The 20798-nt window shown below is 36.0% G+C and overlaps 3 protein-coding genes across 8 annotated transcripts in view; 2 read left to right on the forward strand and 1 right to left on the reverse strand.

The window, feature by feature from the left end:
• LOC119831889 (lipase 3-like) overlaps positions 1–623 on the forward strand; it is a 1929-nt gene extending 1306 nt beyond the window's left edge. Inside the window, exon 2 of the mRNA XM_038355459.1 lies at positions 7–623. Coding sequence (XP_038211387.1) covers positions 7–623 — 617 coding nt within the window. The remainder of the gene's footprint in view (positions 1–6) is intronic.
• Positions 624–2415: 1792 nt separating this feature from the next.
• On the forward strand, positions 2416–13996 carry LOC119831762 (iroquois-class homeodomain protein IRX-2-like). 4 transcript variants are annotated; one of them, XM_038355254.1, is made up of 8 exons: positions 2416–2773; positions 7951–8069; positions 8350–8502; positions 9197–9367; positions 9957–10105; positions 10644–10806; positions 11061–11186; positions 11504–13996. In XM_038355254.1, the coding sequence occupies exons 1-7, from the start codon at positions 2626–2628 to the stop codon at positions 11181–11183; spliced, it is 1026 nt and encodes a 341-aa protein (XP_038211182.1). In that variant the 5' UTR covers positions 2416–2625; the 3' UTR covers positions 11184–11186; positions 11504–13996. The 4 variants fall into 4 exon arrangements, with proteins under 4 accessions (XP_038211182.1, XP_038211181.1, XP_038211180.1 ...); XM_038355253.1 differs by having other exon boundaries at positions 2417–2773; positions 9957–10171; positions 11061–11190; XM_038355252.1 differs by having other exon boundaries at positions 2417–2773; positions 9957–10171.
• Positions 13997–14534: 538 nt separating this feature from the next.
• Positions 14535–19797, reverse strand: LOC119831844 (DNA repair protein RAD52 homolog). Of its 3 annotated transcripts, none has more exons than XM_038355392.1 (6): positions 19512–19797; positions 18729–18864; positions 17717–17868; positions 17312–17635; positions 15159–15258; positions 14535–14741 (listed from the first exon to the last, which is right to left on the reverse strand). In XM_038355392.1, exons 1-6 carry the CDS (start codon positions 19557–19559, stop codon positions 14551–14553), a joined length of 951 nt encoding a protein of 316 aa, XP_038211320.1. In that variant the 5' UTR covers positions 19560–19797; the 3' UTR covers positions 14535–14550. The 3 variants fall into 3 exon arrangements, with proteins under 3 accessions (XP_038211320.1, XP_038211319.1, XP_038211318.1); XM_038355391.1 differs by having other exon boundaries at positions 14535–14747; XM_038355390.1 differs by lacking the exons at positions 14535–14741; positions 15159–15258 and having other exon boundaries at positions 15451–17635; positions 19512–19795.
• Positions 19798–20798: the final 1001 nt, after the last annotated feature.

The following is a 20798-nucleotide window of genomic DNA, read 5'->3' on the forward strand; positions in this document are numbered from 1 at the left end:
CTCTAGCTCCAATGGTTTATATGACAAACGCGCGCAGCCCCTTCGTCCGCATGATCGCACCCAACAGCCCATTTTTCGAAACTCTCCAGAAGCAATTGGGTTACGGCGAATTCAGGCTGCCCAAGGAGCTGATCCACACCATCGGCGGTGACATGTGCGAGAAGCAAGTAGGCTGCAAATACTTGTGCTCCAACGTAAACTTCGTTGTCTCAGGTTTGAACCCATTGAACATGGACGTCGATTTGATCCACGAAATCGTGTCCCACTTGCCCGCGGGAGCTTCAACCCGCCAGATGAAGCATTACGGTCAAGCTTTATCATCAGATGAATTCAGGAAGTACGATTACGGTATCGACACCAACACTGCAGTGTACGGCACGACTGCGCCACCCAAATACAACATGACTGAAGTTAAGGTGCCAGTAGCCATTTACTGGAGTGAAGATGACTGGTTGGCGCATCCTATGGATGTCGAGAGGCTGCACAGAGAGCTGCCAGACGTGAGAGACTACTACAAGGTCCCAGAAGAACACTTCACCCACATGGACTTCCAGTTCTCCCGCAGAGCCCCCGTCGTCATCAATCAGAGATTAGTAGAATCCATCAAAAATAGACACTACTAAATGTAACAATTTCACTTAATTTAGTCCTCTATTTCAATGTTAAGCTTTGTCTAATGCATAGTTTTAAAATCATAATACACCGTCCATAATATGATACGAAATATTTTTTCATTTAATATGTAATTTTCTCACTTTTTTAATTTAATGTTACGAGTTAAAAATTTAATATGCTAGCTATATATGATTATAAAATAAAATTCTCTTAATTTTAAATAGTCTTTATTATATACAAACCTAACGAATCCTCATTCTCCTCCAATAGGTGATCAAATGCTATTCATTTAATAGTTATAATTATTATGAATTATATGTACATTTAAACAAAGCATAGATCAAAATGATTCAGAACGCATATTTATTTTTATCTAGTTTTCCGTCAGCGGCTTCGCTAGTATACCACAAAATTTTGTATCTATTTCGTGGACATTTTCGAAGAAAGACTATGCCTAAAAATGTCTTTTATTACTATACATATGATCTTTTTTTTTGTATTTAGATGCGTATATCTCGTCTCCTAAAACCAAGTTTGAAACATCTATTTATTTTTTAAGATTATCAATGACACCTCTATTGACACTGAAATCTCATCCAATTAGCTACTTATTCGTGAATTAATTATTTTTGTTTAGTTGTAATATAAAAAAAAATATCAAAATTGTCCAGAGCCCGTTATTTACGTTATTACACATATAAACAGATAAATAATATAAAAAAAATGTTAGTTTATTCTCAGCCCTACCCGACAAGCACTTACATAAAATTCGGTCGATTCGGAGGGGTTGAGGAACAAACTCAGCGACAGGAGAATATTATATATTAGACTTATGATTTTCTTACCCAAAGTCTTGTTAGCAGTTTAATATGTACTTCAATAAAATGTTGTAGAAAGTATTCTTTGAGAAGTGCATATAAGGTAGATTTAATTTTATTCCAGTGAATTTGTGTGATACGTAAAATTTCAGTTTATAAAACGAAAGTGTTTGTTTTATAATTTGAGCTTATACTTACTTACTGTTTGTTATACTTTACATCTCTACATATAACCTATCTACATATATAAGCATTTTCCATAATAACAACTAGTTTAAAAAAAGGCAATATCAACTATTTCTTACAAAAGCGCGTTCTACCGAAAAACGTGTTTTAACTGTAACGTTATTAAAACTAGCTGACCAGGCAGACGCTGTTCTGCCTTATTCTTGTAATTTAGCAGTACCAAAAACAGATGTTGACCGATTGTCCGCCCTACCTGATATGTGCACAAAATTTCATGTGAAACGGTCCAGCAATTTCGGAGGAGTATGGAAACGAACATTGTGAGACGATAATTTTATATTTTAGATTATTTGTGTAAGGTACATAAATTCAGATAAATTAGTTATTTGAATGCTCGTAAAAGTTATACGCCCTGACTTAGATACGATAGACTACGATAATTCTTTTTATTTTTGATTAGGGATAACCATACATTTGAATAATTTTGATGAAATCACTGGAATTGAATATTATTAAATGATAAATTTAAATCCAATATAAAATTACGATTTAACTTAAAAACATAAACAGTTTACAATGGAGTCGTCATTAATTCAACTTGAAGGGAAAACTAGATGGCAGTAATATAGACATTGTTAATTTTAATGTTTGGCTGTTTGACATTTTAAATAATAATTGCCAAGCCCACGCTTTGTTTTGACAAGCACCTCTGTACTGTCATCATAGCGTTGTCTGAGCGAGCTAGATAGAGCTATAATTATTAATGCGTGTGAAAGAGACATTTGCGCGGCGGCGCCGTAGCGTGCTTCCCGCCGTCCCCCAAAACGGCCGTCCGTCAGTGAATACAGTCGCGCTTTAGTTCGATTTGCTGTTCCTTATTCGTCTGTTCTATTATATTAGTGCTAGTGACATTAAAATAGCAAATCTGTTTGAATAAGTGATGTTTGATCGTTGTATTTATGTGATTATGTGCACAAACATTTTCTTTCCAATGGAATAATAGAAGATGATACCACCTACGGCCGGTATAGCATTAGAGCAACACCACCGGCCCGCTATGACGTACCAGCAACGACGCGACCTTAGAGAAATAACAAGAGACATTATCAGAGAAGCCCGCGTTTCAAACAGACAGCAGTCAATGTCGCCTGGAGGTAAGAAAGCCGGTCTTAAAACGACGCCACGTTTCCGCCATGCATGTCAGCTTGACATACGTCAAGGTGACATAAATACAAAAACAACTATTAATTCCTCGTTAAATTACGTAAAAATCTATTTTTCGGTAGTTTTTGAGTGACTTTGCATGGTTTGAGCTAAAAACTAGGTCTGTTACGTCACCTAGGAGTTCGATCTCACTAAAGTAAAATGGCGCCAATGCGCCACATTGCTCTGTAACTGTGGCTCGTTACGCTGTTTGATAACCGAGATCCGTGTTATAAGTGCTGCAAAAACTGTTTAACTTGATTTCATTTTGCGGGAATTACATTATTTAAAGATAATTGTGACGAGTGAACTTTTAAGGAAGTGTAATTTGGCACGTGCACGAGTTATTTTTAGGCTTGTACGTGTCGTCAAGGAAAGCTAATCGATAATGGGTATGTGATCATTTTATATGATCCTCTGCATGGGCAATATGTTTGTGACAGGTTTTTGATTGTTTATTTTGTTTGTTTACAATTCATTATTGGAATCTTGATGACTTTTAAAATGTCGTAATGACAGAAAATTGACAGCGGTCATGGAGACAAAATGGCGGGGTCGTATTTTATCGCAGTCGGTTTGGTGTTAGTTTAATCACGCGCTCCGCTAGGGGGCGCGGCTGGCTTGTTGATGTTTGATAACATGTTACCCCGTAAAGATTTGCATTTCAGGGTCCATTGAACCTTTAATTCCAGTTTCAAATGCTGTGTTTGTTCGATAATCTATATTACTTTTTATTTAGGCATAATTTGACCCAATTCAAATATACTCTTATTTTTCTTCATTGACATTTAAAATCTGTATAGTACTGGATTAATTTACAAAATCCATGACCTTTTTTTATACCAACATCAGTTCTATTCTATGTTATTTTTTTATGTCAGCGGGCAACTGAGCAGATGGCTTGCCTGATGGTAAGCGATCACCACCAACCATGAACATACTCAGAGGTAGTGCCTCTGCGAATGCACTGCCCTTTTATGGGGTAAGGATTATGGAAAGGATTGACGACAGGAAAGTAGAAATGCACTGGGAAGGGTGAGGAAAAACAAACAGGCCTCTGGCTCCCCCACTCACCATACGAAACACAGTGGTATGTCACTACTTCAAGCCGGATTTCTGTGGGGGTGTGGTACTTCCCCGGTGCGTGCAGCCCCACCAAATTTTTTTTTTCTGATTTATTTCTGTTGCTGCTTTAACAACAAACAATACAATATTGAGGATAAACAATGGATGACAGTCCTAATTTGAAAGAAAAAGGAGTAAATTTATTATCTTTAAAAACAACACCATACATACCCAATAAACCTAATCAATGCTTAAAAAAATCTTTATAAATGAATTTGCAACTAATAACCAACTAATATTTGCTTTAAAAATTAAGACCAAGAATTATGTTTATGAGAGTTTTTTGTGCGGCTTGTTAATTGCAGACAAAAGAATTTTGGTGGTTGATGGATTTTTTTACAATTTATTACAGGTCCTTAGCTTGTTTAAATGAAACTTTTGGGTGTTGCAAATCTGTTTAACACATGACCTATTTTTTAAATTTTGTTTTCACAGTAATAATTTTCCTATAAGTACAAAATGACTTACAAAATAATATTTTTTTTTATAGATACATGTGTTATTGATACAGTTTGTTATATTTTCTGGCTTGTTTATCTTTTAATAGTTTAGATATTTTCTAATTATCTCCAAAATGTCAACAGCACTGCATAACTTGAAGAGATAAAGTTATCAAAGCTCAAAATTAGGTGACTGATAACAAAAATTTATTAGAAGTTTAAAGATACAACTTACTTGCATTTTTATTACATAACCTCTGATTGACTTATTAAATTCTTGTGTTGCATTGTTTGGTACTACCTAACACCTCCAGAAGTTAATGGATTTATTCATATAATATGCAAAACAACATCAACTAGGTTTGGTAATGATTTTGTAACATTCTCTAATCTCTTACTAATGAAATGCTATTTTATTGATCTTTTGTATGTAAAATTTACTGCATATATAAAATATATCACTGACTTGTTTGTTTGCCCATCAATAATCATTAGTTTTCACCCTAAGAAAGCAAATAATCTCTTGTATGAATATATATTATGGAACTATGCCCAATTTATTACATGTGCCTTGTATCTTACGATGTTAAGATAACCTTTCCTCCTGAAATATGAGTATACTAGCCTTCAAGCAGTAGTAGTTGAACGAAAAAGAGTCCCTAAAATTTTCAAGATAAAAACTATTCAAAAGTCAAATAAATAAGGTGCTTAGGTGGTTTTTCACCAAAGAAACGAGATCTTATCAGCTCTAGTACCGACCGTAAAACATCGTTGCAGGCGATGCGGCGACCATACGCCTAATGTCACTCGCTCAAAATAGTTTGTGTTCAAATTAATTAGCCCATTGTACTTGCGCGACCGTCGCGAGTGTCAGAGGGCAATGTTTATGCAATGGGAGTTGGCTAAATGAATTTAAATATCGTTTCATATTACTCTTCGTGTCCGCGTGTCTACGTGAATTAATTACAATGTCATCTGCACGCATTTCCCCCATGTTACATCTAATAAATCGGTTTAAGACATGCACGAAATCACTACATAGGGGTTGTTTTATGTACTTTATTTCATTTTACTTACACCCCCTACCCAAGAACATCTGACCGTGCTCCTCGTAGCGTAGTTTTCGAGGATATATATTTATATTTACATATATATATAAATATAAAAAAAATTTAAGACTGCTACCGTATCATATTCCGCCTCGTGATAATGTTTTTTTTCTATTCTTAAAAACAAATCGCTGTTTAAAGCACTTGAATGCTATCTGCACATTTTAAACTAAAAATATATTAAGTTATAGAGAACGTAGTAAAAGCGTCGTATAAGAAACAGTTTTTTTGACATAATTTTTAATACATATTCGAAGAGGGACTTCTTTTTTATTTATTTACTAGCGGCCCGCCCTGCCTTCGCCCGTGGTACATATATAGCCAGATTCTGAGACATACCCAATATGCACACAAAATTTCATAATAATCGCTCCAGCCGTTTTGGGGGAGTTCCGTAAATTTATATATAAGACTATCAGTCCGCTCCGGCTTCGCCCGTGCCTTATATAGCTATAGCCTTCCTCAATAAATGGGCTATATATAACATTAAAATTTATTGTGCGTTCAAACAAACAAACTCCTCAGCTTTATAATATTTTAGTATAGATTAGGGTGGAATAGTAAATTGAGTATTTTTAAGTTTTATTTATTTATTTTGAGTAATTATAAAGATTTTTTGTTTGTTTTTTAACATTTTTTATGTGATAGTTGGCTGTTTTGCTGTTTTAATGCAACTAGGTCAAGGTACATATTTTCCCAAATCGACCTCTACTACATACCTTGAAGTCCTTGTAATATGTTTGACCTTCAAGCGATTCAGGTTGACACTTTCTAAATTATTTTCAAAGGAAATGTGACTCCGCATTTATGTATTGTGTCCGACATACAAAATGTTTGTTTCACATCACAGTCGCTTTGTTGGATTAGTTCACGGCTGTCGAGATATGTCGCATTGATTGAATAATCACGCACTATACATAGATCATATACATTACATAGTATGTCTTTACGCCGCCTAGATCGCCAGTGGTTAACGCGTGAGCATAGGTCCAACGGGTCCTGAGTTCGATTCCTGGTGGGGACTTACAAAAAAAATGACTGGACACAGAAGGCTGATCACCTGCTTGTCAATAAGAAAACCGATCATCGAAACAGATGTTTATTTGCCCCATACCCTATGGTGGGGTAAATGTTTTTTTTTTCAGGTTTTTTTAAAGTTAACAATACGTTCAAATGTTTTTTATAAATTTGACATGTAGGATATTATATTTCAATTTGACTCTAGTCAAGTTCGATACATCATCATTCGTCCATAGAAACTTCTTTGAATATAATCTGTTTAGAACTCCTCGATTTCATTTGATAGTCGTATCGTATTGTATAATGTATATCACCGAAAGCATTGAGATTTTTTACTGATTAGTAATTCAAGATTGTCTAATATTCGCCTGTATTCGGAGACAACTAGGTTATTTAACTACCTCAGTGAGGCTACTGATGTGGTTGGTAGTCAATATCCTGGCGCCGAATTTGTCTACCACCCTCACCTTTTCTTCACCGTTTATCCAGGCGGGGAATAGGATTCCATCCCTTCACAGTCGACATTCCTCATGTACGTACACAGCGTTATGCGAATTCATTTCTTATCCGAACCGCGAAGGAATGGGACTCTCTTCCACTGTCGGTGTTCCAGGATCACTACAATTTACAACTCTTCAAGTCCAGAGTGAATAGGCTTCTCCTAGGCAGGCGTGCCCATTCATAGACCGCATCCCTGCTTAACATCAGGTAGGATAGCGGTCAAACGTCTGCCTATTAAATATAAAAGAAAAAAATTAATTACTCTTTACGAAATACTCTCGCGATTCTTTTCGGAAATGTCTAAATGAAGCGGCTGTCGGAAACTTTACTACAAAAACATCGTACGGACGATACAATTAACAAAGTTGTTAATTTTTCATGCAATTTATGAAACATCAATATTATGGTGCATTTACACATTTGCCATTCGTCTCATGAACTAGCGAACCTCTGTTCACACATTCGCATTAGTGGTACAGTAAATAAGTCTACGCTATTTGTCCCCTTTGTCCTCAATCTTAAGGCCAATAGCGAGTGCACCGTTTACATTTACATGTTCTTTATTTGTCCTGTTATTCGCACGAATCTAACCAACAAAGAACCTGTAACACCACTAGTGTTACAAGAGTTTATGGGCGGTGGTGACCACTTAACACCAGGTGGCCGATCTGCTCCTTTACTTGCTCTGCCATAAAAAATCTATCATATCATTTCATATCGATATATTTGTGCATCTAACACTGTTATTTATACAGCACTAGCTGTTTGCCCCGGCTTCGACCGTGGTATATATGCCTGTGATATAGGCATATATACACACAGTGAAGTTGCAGCTTCCTATAAGTGAAATAATTTTTGAAAATGGTCCAGTGGTTTGTGCGTGAACACTTTTCAAACACAAAAATACAAAGTTTTTATTATGTTATTTTTCAGCGAGAGACCGTTTCCCCTCGACGTCGTCGACGGACGAGAATGAATCCGGCACTGATGGTGAATCAGACAGGAAGAGAATCACCATCTCCTATGGCGGCATTCCCACGTCGCAACCACCGGTAAGAGAGTTATAAAAACTATGTTAATTCAAATAATAAAATAAAATAAAAAAAACAGTAAAATTTTATTCATAGATAATTTATGTACACAACAAGATTTTGCTTCCTGTTGCATGAAATGAACTAAAATATTTCATGGAAGACGTGATTATACTTAGATTAATCCTGGTATTTATAATTGTTGATATATCTTAGAAATAAACATTATAATTTTATCTCCATCTCTCATATAAATGAAAGGGAGCACTTAATTTAATTAATTCATTCATTCATTTTCCAGGGTGGTATCATCATTCGCAAGAGGCGTGGCAATCTACCGAAGCATTCAGTGAAAATATTGAAGAGGTGGTTGTATGAGCATCGGTACAATGCGTATCCGAGTGATGCCGAGAAACTGACGCTTAGTCAGGAAGCCAACTTAACCGTGTTGCAAGTATGTTAAGCTTGTTACTATACATACTTAGAGCAAGTAACATAAACATGTACATATATAGAAATAGTCATGAAGTTTCAGTCAATTTCAAATGCGTATTATTTAGATTTTAGACACTAATTTTAACATTGAAAATTTTGATAAAAACAGATGTTTCCATTGAAAGACCAAGACTTTTTTTGGTGGGCACATTTTAAAGAAATTAAATATGCATGTATGATACACAAAATGAATCATTTTTGTGCAAATGCAGGTTACACAAGTAATGTACAAATATAATATAATAATGCAAATGAAGAGATTTCCTTTTAAAAACATGCATAAATGCTTATAACATAATATTTTTTTCATCTCCCTCTCTCCCTCTATCATGAACAAATGTTCTTTTTATTTGTATTTTTTTTTTTACAGCAAAGTAATTTTTTTTTATTATTTCCATTATGCCAGTAAACAATTATTGTTATTAAGACACATTTATTAGCTTCACATGTATGTTTTTATTAAGGATCAGTGACAACAATACAATAATTTCATGAGCTTATCTCATTATTCTGATCAGGACCGTCATGATTAAATAATATCATACAACTAACACACTGTCTAAGACGCAAATACCTGAAAGGCGTTTTTTACTGTTTCAAAATACACTTTACATTTAACTCGTCAAGTTGATGTTTCGTTTGTCCATTGGCAGGTATGCAACTGGTTCATAAACGCGCGGCGTCGCATCCTGCCCGAGATGATCCGGCGCGAGGGGCACGACCCGCTGCACTACACGATCTCGCGCCGCGGCCGCAAGCAGCTCAGCGGCGGCGCCGGCTCCAGCTCGCTGGTGGTCACCTCCTGGGACGGCACCGAGATTGAGGTAGCTATGTGAGCTCCCAATGGGTGCTTCTCGATTTGATTGAATTTTTTTTTTTCAGTGGACTGAAAAGAAGGTGGAGGGTACAGATTGTAACTGTATTTCTACTTTATATGAGCTATATTTAGCTATATGAGAGTAATCTTTTTGAACGAAGTTCCCAATAGGTAGTTCTATAGTTCTATATTTGACTAAGTTTTTCTTCAGCAGACTGCAAATAAAGAAGGATGGTACCAATTTAACTGTATTTCTACTTCAGCTATATGAGTTATATGTTAGCTATACTTGTGTTATTTTTAACTAAAATTCCCAATAGGTGGTTCTCGATTGGATTGCTTGGGATTAGTTTTTGGATATAGAGATTAATTGTACCAATAAAATAAAAAAAACTTGGTATGTATATGTAGGTATATGCCCGGCTCTAGTAAATTCACCTTAATCGTTTAAGTGATTTTGTCGTGAAGAAGGGACAGGCAGACTTACTTTAAGGCATTTATAATATTATTGGGGAAGTAAGGAATGAATAACTTCGGTCCGTTCTTTCGTGTGACTGCAGTTCCTGTATTGTATTTATTTATATCGCACTTGTCAGGGCGAGGGCGAGCGCGGGCGCGACCACGACTACGGCGACGGGCTGCTCGTGTACCGCAGCGACGGCGAGCTGGCGGAGGGCGAGGGCGGCGCGCCGGACGGCGAGCAGGAGGACTACTCGTCGAGCGCCGTCAGCGAGGAGGACGTCAAGTACGACCCCTCCGTGTGGCACTCCGTCATCCGCTACGCCGAGGACGTGCACCCGGCCGCTAGGGGGTAAGCGAGCTGCCTGCCGCGCCGGGGTCTGCTGCCCGCGGGGGACTGGCGGCGGCTGAGGTAAGCGGGCGGCGGGCTGCGTGCCAGGGGACTGGAGGCTGGTGGCGACGGAGGTAAGCGGGCGGCGGGTCGCGTGCCAGGGGACTGGTGGCTGCCAGTGCTAGAGGTAAGCGCACGGCGTGCCGCGTGCCAAGGGACTGGAGGCTGTGGCGACGGAGGTAAGTGGTAAGCGGGCGGTGAGCCATGTATCAGGGGACTGGTGACTCGATATGTACCCAGCTGTTATGAGGTATGAGTTGTTTTGCTATTAATTTTTCGAATCTATTAGTTCGATCTGACCCACTTAAATGTTTTTTTTTTTTTCAATATACAGATTTGTCAATAAAACTACATATCATTGAACACTTCTTTTGTTTATTATTTTTTTTTTAATCCTATATTTTATTATAATCAACTTATTTTGGTTACACAGATCAGCGGCGGTAGTGACGGTGCGCACGATGGACGGCGAGCCGGTGGGCGCGGCGGAGGGCGAGAGCGCCGGCGAGGCGGGCGAGGGCTCCGGCGCGGGCGGCTGGCACCCGCAGCTCGCGCACCTGCCGCAGCTGCCGCACCCGCTGCGTCGCCGTCTGCAGGTAATTTTCTGTGCTGCTAATCCTGCTCAAGGGATCGCAGGATCTGAGGATCACCCATTTAAAATATGGTATAACATCGCCTGCTTGTATGTTTTACATACATAGTGTGGGATCCTGAATGTGACCAAATGTTCAGATATTGCGATTAAAATACTAAGTCATAAAACGAAATACCATGTTTCTCATTAAACAGTCGCTTTGTTGCATTTGCCCGAGCTGGGGTTCGAATGATGTTAATTTAATTCCGACGCCAGGTGGTCGGCACGAGCGCGCCGGAGCCGATGGAGCGCGACAAGTTCAAGTGCCTGTACCTGCTCGTGGAGACCGCCGTCGCCGTGCGCCAGCGCGAGAAGGAGCACGACGAGCTGCCCGTCTAACGCGTGGGTACATGCATACATACATACACACACAACAGGCATACGTGCATTAGAATAACCGTCATTTTCTTGGACGCTTTGATGTTAATGTTCAAATATTTGTGTATTGTGTGTATTTTTATAGAAAAGCATCTTATATACTATTATATTTTGGCGCGAAATTGCCTGTAATATAAAATAATTTGTTTATTTGGGCGCACTTATCTAAGGAACTACTGGATCGATTTGAAAACGCGGCGAACCGCTCGTTTATAAGTAATTATTAACTTTTCAAATTTTAAAACACTCGAAAATTATCTTAAAATTATTTGCTTTTTCAGATATAACGGAAGGATTGCGCATTACCCACTGCATCGTAGCTGTTCACGTCCATACAAGTAGACATACGGAGCCTAGACTGTCATGCGGCATGATATGCCAACTGTCATGCATACACGTCAAACTACACAGGCATGCACATGCGGCGTGATCGTCCAGTCACAATAACTTGCATACTTTTTTACCGTGTATATTGACTTTTTGTATGACGATTATATGGTGTTCAATGTTGCTATATTATATATTAAATTTCTATAAAAAACAATTTTTGGTCAGGTAATAATTTATCAGTATATATTTTCTCTGTTTAAACTATTTTTTCTGTGAAAATCCTAGTAAATGTTAAGTTTTTGTGAACATGTCTGTGTGTCAATCACGGCTGGACGGATTTGGATGAAAACGTGCGTATGGAAAGATTTTTCATTAATACACACTGTTCATAAAAAATTGCTAATACACAACTGTATAATTTTTTATAAATAATTTTAAATGTTTAGTGACCAGCGTTGATGTGGATTGTTCTGTATAAAATAAAAAAATACTCTAAAAGTATCAAACTCTGTAGTGGTTTTTGCACAACTAACAAAATTTTCAGCAATGTCCTAACATATATTTGTATTGTATTGTATTTTCATAAAGATACAGATACTTACAGTTTGACCCAAGTAGTTAAAGAAATATACATTTATGTTACCTATGCATTAACGAAAATCAATGAAATATATCTGGGGCTAGAAATTTCATACGTCTATACTTTTTATTGCATAATCTGTCATCGTAAAAAATCAGTAACTTGTTTATCGGTCTCACGACACTTAGAGTTTCGTTCAAATAACTGCATAAAAATTGATCACCCATCCAATTAATGTCGGTATCAAACGTTGCTGACTATTGATTTTATATTATTTGTTGTAGCGGCAATAGATATATATCATCCCTGAAAATGTCCGCTGTCGTAGGACAGTTGATTTTCAGGGTTATTATGAGTATATAAACCGTAATATGGTTCATGAGATACGGTAAAGACAAGATGGACAGACAGACAAACGGACAGTGAAGTTTTACCCCATGGGTACGGAAACCTAAAAACACGCGCTGTCATATATCTAGTGTCATTTCACGCATGTGTCTTGTTATCGCCATAGTTCATCTATAAGCCCTTATATCGCATGGGTCGAACGATTATTCTTTAGTGTTTTTCGATCATATGAAATTTCGCAAAATAACTTTGGAATTAGAATCGTTTTCAGTATTGCTTTGTTTGAAATTTTCCTATCTGGACACAAATGTCATCCATATATTCATAATAATTTTTAAAAAATCTAATAGAAAATATTGGATTTAATTGTATTTATAAAAGTTATTTGGACAAGATGGGCGTGATATTCTGCGATTAAAAACGGTATATTTTTAAACTTCGATTAACATTAGAGGATATATTTACTGAATAAGGCGTGATGTATCTATGATACTAATGGATATGATATCTGGTTAAAGTAGTAAATATATTATAAATTATAATATAACAGTGTATACATAATTATATCATAACAGAATATATAAATATAATCTATGTAACCATGGGTTGTTCAAATTATACTATAACGGTTAAATATATTATTATAACTAACTAGATTAAATTGGTTTTGATATACATACCTTGTAGTGTTTTACATTTAAAACGAAATTTGAAAGCCATTAAATATAAAGAAATGAAATGGAGATGCGATAAATCAATTGGTTATTTTACAAAAGCGACCTTTTTACTATTTGAACGATCGTTCAAAATGTAAAACTGTATTTCCTGAGAAAGAGTGAAAAATATTTTTAAAATTCTCAAATAAATATTGCAATTTTGGTTGTAAATAAAACTATTTAAACGTCGGAAATCGAGACATTCGTTCATTTGGTTTTATTTAAACACGTAAATCATTATATGTTTTGAATATCGTGTCTGGGTTTTTATTTGTATAAAAATAAGTATATTTATAATATAGAAGATCCGTTGAGGGTTATGTATCAATCGACCTTGTTTTAGTTAAATGCAAAATATACATACGCTTGGTTGTTATATTACCTTAGATCTTATTGTAATTGATTTTTAAGTTTTTTAGGCGTCATAAACACGTTCAAGAATGTCCTAGCAAAATATTTTTCATTTGGAAATTTGATAATGTACAGAAGGCGTATTTTTTTCCTTCTTATGAGGATGAGGGAGTTTTAGTAATATAATATTTTTATATGTAATTTTATGTAAACTTAAAATTAATTAGGTCGTGTTTAGAACGCCTAAAAGTAGGATGACGATTGATATATGGAGAATTCTTTTTAGTTTGTAAGTTCATAATAATTGATTTTAGTTTAGTTTTGAATGTAGGGCACGTTTCGTTTTTCGCCTCGGTACAATAACTGTTAGACTATTTTTATATTTAGTCCTGTATATACTTGTATAAGGCCCTAACTTGTTAGTGATTTTAATAAAATATGATTTCGCATTGTGAGGTTTTATTTTAATTCCTGTGTATTTACATTACCCACATGTTGTTTAGTTTTTTAGCCGAACTTATTTTTTTGATATAAATATGAAGAATAAACAAATAGATATATTTTTTTGTTTTTTCTTTTCCAATAGTTAACAAGTCAGTGCGAGAATTACGTGTAAATTACCATATCCTATCAGAGTGTGCAAAAGTTCTTAAAATTTATGGGACACATAGGTAATGTGAAGTAATTATTTAGGTTCTAATTAGTGTGGTCGCTAATGACCTCGTTGCTAATAAGCGACCGTAAATATTTCTAAATTGCGTATGCTATAATTTGTTCATATTTACAGCAAGAGATGGACGACAATATGGTCTTCGATACATTTTGAATTATACTCATCGCCGTCAGTGAACTACACACTAACCATAATATGGAACGTTTAATGTGAAGTTAAACTTAATAGAATATTTTTTTGCCAAATAAACAGTAAACTAAAAATAAGCTTATAATCAAGTGAACTGTGATATAGGATTCTGGAATAAATAAGTATTAAGTAAAAATACTTTTATTTCGTCTGTACATCAAGCTTATTCATAACACTGGCTCGCCGCTTGGCAACACTGGCATCAGGCGCGGGAGATTTGCGCTTGTTTTCTTCCGTAGAGTTGCCAGTCTCTTCTATCACAATATCTTGCGTTGGTATTGCCATTAATAGGTTATCAAAACTAGTGCAGTTTTTATCGAATTCGTTATTATCTGAAACTACCATTATTATAAGAACTTGGTAATAAATAAAATTCTTTGATGAGTGATAAAGTGTTTCTATTTAAACAATAAGGTTATGATCAGTAGTGAAAGGGATGGTAAAAATACAAACATTAAAAAGAGCCAATCACAAAGCGTTTATTAGAAATTAAAGAAATAAAGCATCAAAGTAAAAAATAAAAATAAGCCAACAAAACAGAAGAAAATAAGCCAATCGGAAACAAATAAAAAATAATATGCTAACTTGTTTTTACACACATAGAAAAAAGTATAAATGTACGAGCTGCACTATAGGCATGTTAACAAAATATAAATAAGGTTACTTGTTGCAAGAAAACATTTGACAACATATAGTCTTAAAAGGAATGTGTTATACAGTCAAAAAAAACAAAATATATAAAGGCTAACCCATATCTTTCTGTTTCGCAAGTTGTTTTAATCTGAACTGTTCTTGTGCTTGCCTTTGGCGCCTTTTCCTTTCAGCCCGCGCTTCTTCCTCGCTCGCCTCCTGCCGTTAATTAAACTTTTGGAGATTTTGTTTCACGAGAAAAGTTTACGAACATAATATTGTATTAATATTATATATAAATTTTGCTAAACCATTTTTGACTGACTAATTATTATTGGGACAAAGATAAAATAAGTTTTCAACTTCAAAATAACTAAAAAGGTTGAACAAAAAACTAAACAATCAAACATGTTTCAATGTCAAACAATTTATTGTAATAAAAACACGTATTGAATACCACACAATATCGTTATATCTACGTTCGAACTATGTACATTGCAATTCCTTTATTTAGAACTAAATTCGAGTACAATACTTTGTTTATAAAAAATTTGTAAACATTTCTCTATAGCTATATTAATATTTGGGCAAAATATCTGGCAGGTACCAGCATTGCCCGGTTACTTCCAAATTGAGCATAAAACAACATTATCTTAATTTTAAAGGGTAATAAAGATTAAAAGCTATTTTACAAATAATTGAAAATCTAAATTTTCTTGGGTGCGTAAAATGCAATTGACTGATTTATTTTTAAGTAAATTAACTCAGATTTCCTGTCACCCGTTTTTAATAAAACGTGTTCGTCGTGTTATATGATTTCATAAGCCAAAAAGTAGCCACAAATAAAATATGACATTTAATTATTAATTTTATTATGTCGGTGTGTTTGTCTATGTAATAATATATTGATATATTTATATATAAATAAAAGTTTCACACTGACTTTTAACTTTACCCATTAAATCAAGACCCGGGCAATACATTACCTTCGCTATAGTTAAAACCTCGTGACAGTGATCATATCATTTCAAATGGATGAATATAGTATAATCTAGTATTGCTTATAACAACTACAAAACCTGCCCACAGTATAGAAAGCAAACTATACCGATTATAGTCCATTTTGTGGGGTGATTTAGTTGTGTAAATACATTTCCATAGAAAAACTTTTACTTTGTTAAAATTAACAAGTGAAATAAGATTTTCTGCAGAATACCTTTATCGATATTTAAATACTTTTATACCGAAACTGATTCTAAGTGTTAGAATTAAAATAGTATCGATGGATAAATATTTAATTTCAATAAAAAAATAAAATTATCGTTTACCCACTAAACCACCCCTATTATAATTTTATGCAACACCAAGCCTATATCAGCTGACATCCTAACATCCTATACTATAACTAGTAACTTCAGGAAAAATTCGATAAAAAATAGTGTATTTTTTGAATAAAAAATATACTTACATCAACTAAGTGTATAATCACTACCTTCGAAACGCGCTGTCTAGAGATTAAAATATACTTTAGAGCTAGAGCACACTAAGCTCTAACATATGCTGTAATGCAGAGTGTTACATAACCTCCATTAAGGGATTAAATAATGCATTTAAAATACTTTTTACCTAGAAAATAAAAATCTTGTTTCTATAAAGATGAAAACATTAAATTCGGGCGCACTTATAAATGGCAGTGAGCTTTTAGTAATTATTTATTTTTTCACGGGCAACACTTGGGGTCTTACAGCATATGTTCCACTCCGGTCCCTTAAGGTTTGGGGGCGGAGGGTTCAGATTGCCCCCCGCTGGGGGAGGAAGATTTAGAAGCGTCCTCCGGAAACTGTTTCTCGACCTGCTCCGCCACCCACTTTTTCACCTTCTGCTCCGTCCAGAACCCGTCATAGAAGATCGTCGGTTTGATCCAGCAGCCCTGGTTCTGCGCCGGGGGGTAGTGGCTCGGGTCTACCTCGGGCCCCGCGGGGCCCTGCCGGCAGGCGTTCTTGCACTCGACGGAGCCCGCGCGGCCGTTGACCACGAGGTTCTTGGGCGGCATGTTGAAGTTCAGGTTAACGTTACCGTGGGGCCGCTCGTACGGCTCGTACGCGAAGTGCCACGGACCCGAGTACTCGTAGTAGGCGTTGGGGTAGAGCGGCGGCGGCGGCGCGGGCAGGCGCGGCGGCGCGTACAGCGGCGGCACCACGCCGCCCACGGCCGGCACCACGCCGCCCACGCCCGGCACCACGCCGCCCACCACCGGCACCACGAAACTCACGTTGGGGCGCGGCGCGGCGGCGCGCGGCGCGTTGGCGGGCGGGCGCGCGGGCAGGTTGGCCGGCATGGGGTGCGCCAGCGCCACGGGCGGGACGGCCGCGTTCTTGATGGCGGGCGGCGGCACCCGCATCCCGCTCGCGCTCTCCGGGTCCTTTCGCTGCGAGTTTTTCGGCTCCGTCGGCTTGTTCAGCAAGTTCGGGTTGTTCTCCTGCTGCGGCTCCACTGGGGTCTCCGCTTTGTTCGCTTCCAGTAGCTCGAGCAGATCTGAGGCGACGCTGCCACCGAAACTGAGTAGCGTCTCGCGCAAGGCGTTTGTAACTGCACACTGGAAAATTATATTTACCATATTGTTATGTTTAGTACATGCTAAATACAATATTATGATATATAAATCTTCCTAGAGTACCTTTCTTGCCCTGTGTATAGCAGATCCTTTAGTGACTCCCACAGATGTGGCATAACCAACATTCTCACGATGGATGTCAAAGCTCTTCACAGACACATTAACAAAAGCTGCAACACCCGCAGTATATTTCCCATTTACTAATTCTACAAAGTCTGTAAAAAGAAATCAATAATGATGTTTATGTTACTGTAAATGCCAGAAGTGTGATAAATCCTAAGATTTTCTGGTAAAACCTAAGATTTACCAACCCTCAATGGTAAATTTTCAAACAGTTTGAAGTTTACCTTTAATTTTTACCACCATTAACTTGGTAAATCTTAGGTTTTACTTCAAAGGCACTGTTAATGTTGAAAAGTACATTTTTTTTCAATTTGGGCTTTTTACAATAACATATATACTCTTCATAAATGGCCTTTAAAAAGGTTTTCTGTTTGATCATGTCAAATTGACAAGTATATCTTATACCTTTAAACGAGCAATTCTTGTATATATATATATATATATATATATATATATATATATATAATTGGAATCTCGGAATCGACTCCAACGATTTTCATGAAATTTAGTATATAGGGGGTTTCGGGGGCGATAAATCGATCTAGCAAGGATTTTTTTTTAGAAAATGTCATATTCGTGTTTTATTCGTGTTTTTTTTTCCTGACATCCTTTGCTGAATAATAATACTATTTTGCTTCGTAGATAGCTGGACAACTGGAATAACATATAGGCAACTTTTTATACCGATATATTCCTACGGGATACGGACTTACGCGGTTTCAACCGCGGGTCACAGCTAGTATAAGACATTAAAATATATATTGTAAGCCTTTCTGAAAAAAACATTTTGTCAAGATATAAATATATCTTATTTATTTTCGTGATTGGATTGATATAGAATTTCCAGCCAAGGATTAAAAAAACATTTTATAATAAAAAAAGCATTTTTACTGTTTAGGCAAGATCACAAACAGAATTTGCAATAACCAGCAAACACTAGAGTTATACCAACCCAAGTCTTGTTTTGTCACCGACCAACTCCAATTATTGAAGGTCCACTGCGAGTGGCCAAAATTGATGAGTTGCTGTCGACGTTGCTGTGGTTCCCAATCGTCATCACCAGGTATGTCAGGGACCACAGATTCCGGCTACAAACATATGTTAGTTGCAGTAATGTAATAAAGCTATTTAGTAGGTGTGAATGACTCTTGCAATTTACTTTAGATTTCAAAAAAACTAAGTGTTTGCCCCGATTGCAATTGATATCCAGTATTTTTATGCATTATATAATTTTTCTGTATGATAGCTGATAATAATGAGAATTATTAACCATTTGAAAGTTTGTTTCTTTAAAATAATACCTTTTTAAAAAAATTTTTTAAATGAACATAATATATTTGAAGTTTCATAATTGTAATATCAAAAAAAAATATTATTCGGCAGTATGTGATACATCTTTTTACTGATAGATTTCCTTTATGGACAACTAGGTAATCAGCCTTCTGTGACCTGACAAGCAAGACTTTTTTTTCATTATTGAATCAAATTAAATAAAACAAATTCATATAAATTTAACATAAACTTTAAAGTCAATAACGCAAGGTCAAACAGCGATGTACACGTAACATAAAAACAACTTAATACAGGACTTAATTGCATTACTGTGCATAATATGCGTCTATTGTTGCGGTATACATTTAAGAAAAATAAACATTATTGTCACATTAGAAGGATATATACATACTGTGTATCAAGTCATATACTACATAAATAAAATAATCAAAAATACAAATACCATTTTGATATTGCAGTTTGCTACGGGGAATCCTGGTTTCCTCTGCATTCTTGGAGACGCCAGCAACTTTTAGCGAATCAAAATGCCATAAATAATCACAGCTTCATATCATTAAATATATGTTCATGTGTTCATGAATAGCACATGTATGTTAAGTCTTAAAGTTCAGCACATGCAACAAGCGCGTCCAATTTTGTTGTTAATGATTCGCAACAAAACATTTATTGACATTTTGTAAGTAAGTTTCTTTTCGATTCGATTTCCAAGTTGTCAATATGATGTAGTTGACATCTTTATGTGCGTCCTAAAATGTAAACTTGGTGGGATGATTATGAAATTAACATTTTAGTGAGAACATTATTCATGATTTTTTTTTATTATGTCGTAGCGGGCAATCAAACTAGTAGTTCGCCTGATGCAAAGAGTACTACTATAATATTTCGGGTCTGATGGTAAGCGATCACCATCGCCCATGAACTTTTGCAGAGTTAGTGCGCTTTATTGCCTTCAAGCGGATCCAAACGGAGAAAACTTAAACTGTATTTTACTTTAATAATAATTAATGACTAATTTTTTGTTCATTCATTTCTACTTTTTTTCGCACGTATATTATAGCTACTGCTAATATTTAAATGTGTCGGAGCAGGAAAGTACCGCACCCTCACAGAAAAAAAAATATTAACAAGAAAAAAATCACAATTTGTCCAGAAGCCTCTGATTAAGTTATCGTTAATAGAGCAAACTAGAATGAAATGCTTTGTTAAGCGACTGTTGTCTCATTCCTACATTTTAAGGAATGCATAAGAGTGAGAGAATACGATGCATTTAAAATTGATACTGCGTGTTGTACTGTATTGAGCTTGAATAATACTGTAATTAAACTTTGTATAAAACAATTTTATACCTACATTTCTAAAATAACTTTTATTAAAATTTTAATAGCCTGAAGCAAAGAACAGAATGACAACGCTACATATAACAATATTGTAATAAACGTTAATCGAATATTTTGCTTTAATTTTTTTTTTAAACTCAACACGTTCAAATTTATTATAGTTTTAAAAAATATGTTTTACCACAGATTACATATCGTTTTACGATATACAGAGCGATCTTAAATTGTTTGAGTTATGAGTTGACATCGTCCCTTGCGATGGGTAAGTGTTATTTTGACGCAAGAGCGAAGAGTAGTATAATAATAAGGTGCCGGAGCGAGTCGGACAGAGATAGAAATGTCAATGCACGAAATTCTTCGTTGTTCGTTCTGTATCAATAAGAAAAAAATTG

Source organism: Zerene cesonia, chromosome 14 (genome assembly GCF_012273895.1).
Source record: "Zerene cesonia ecotype Mississippi chromosome 14, Zerene_cesonia_1.1, whole genome shotgun sequence".
In the NCBI taxonomy this organism is placed as follows: Eukaryota; Metazoa; Arthropoda; class Insecta; order Lepidoptera; family Pieridae; genus Zerene; species Zerene cesonia.

Excerpts from the sequence above, each read along its gene's own strand:
- LOC119831762 (XM_038355253.1), top strand. The coding sequence starts at position 2,626 with ATGATACCACCTACGGCCGGTATAGCATTAGAGCAACACCACCGGCCC. Across the intron at positions 8,503-9,196 it reads CCAACTTAACCGTGTTGCAA|GTATGCAACTGGTTCATAAA; the intron begins GTATGTTAAGCT and ends GTCCATTGGCAG. Across the intron at positions 10,807-11,060 it reads CGCTGCGTCGCCGTCTGCAG|GTGGTCGGCACGAGCGCGCC; the intron begins GTAATTTTCTGT and ends TTCCGACGCCAG.
- LOC119831844 (XM_038355390.1), bottom strand. The coding sequence starts at position 19,559 with ATGCAGAGGAAACCAGGATTCCCCGTAGCAAACTGCAATATCAAAATG. Across the intron at positions 18,865-19,511 it reads CAAACTGCAATATCAAAATG|CCGGAATCTGTGGTCCCTGA; the intron begins GTATTTGTATTT and ends ATATGTTTGTAG. Across the intron at positions 17,869-18,728 it reads GGTGACAAAACAAGACTTGG|ACTTTGTAGAATTAGTAAAT; the intron begins GTTGGTATAACT and ends TTCTTTTTACAG.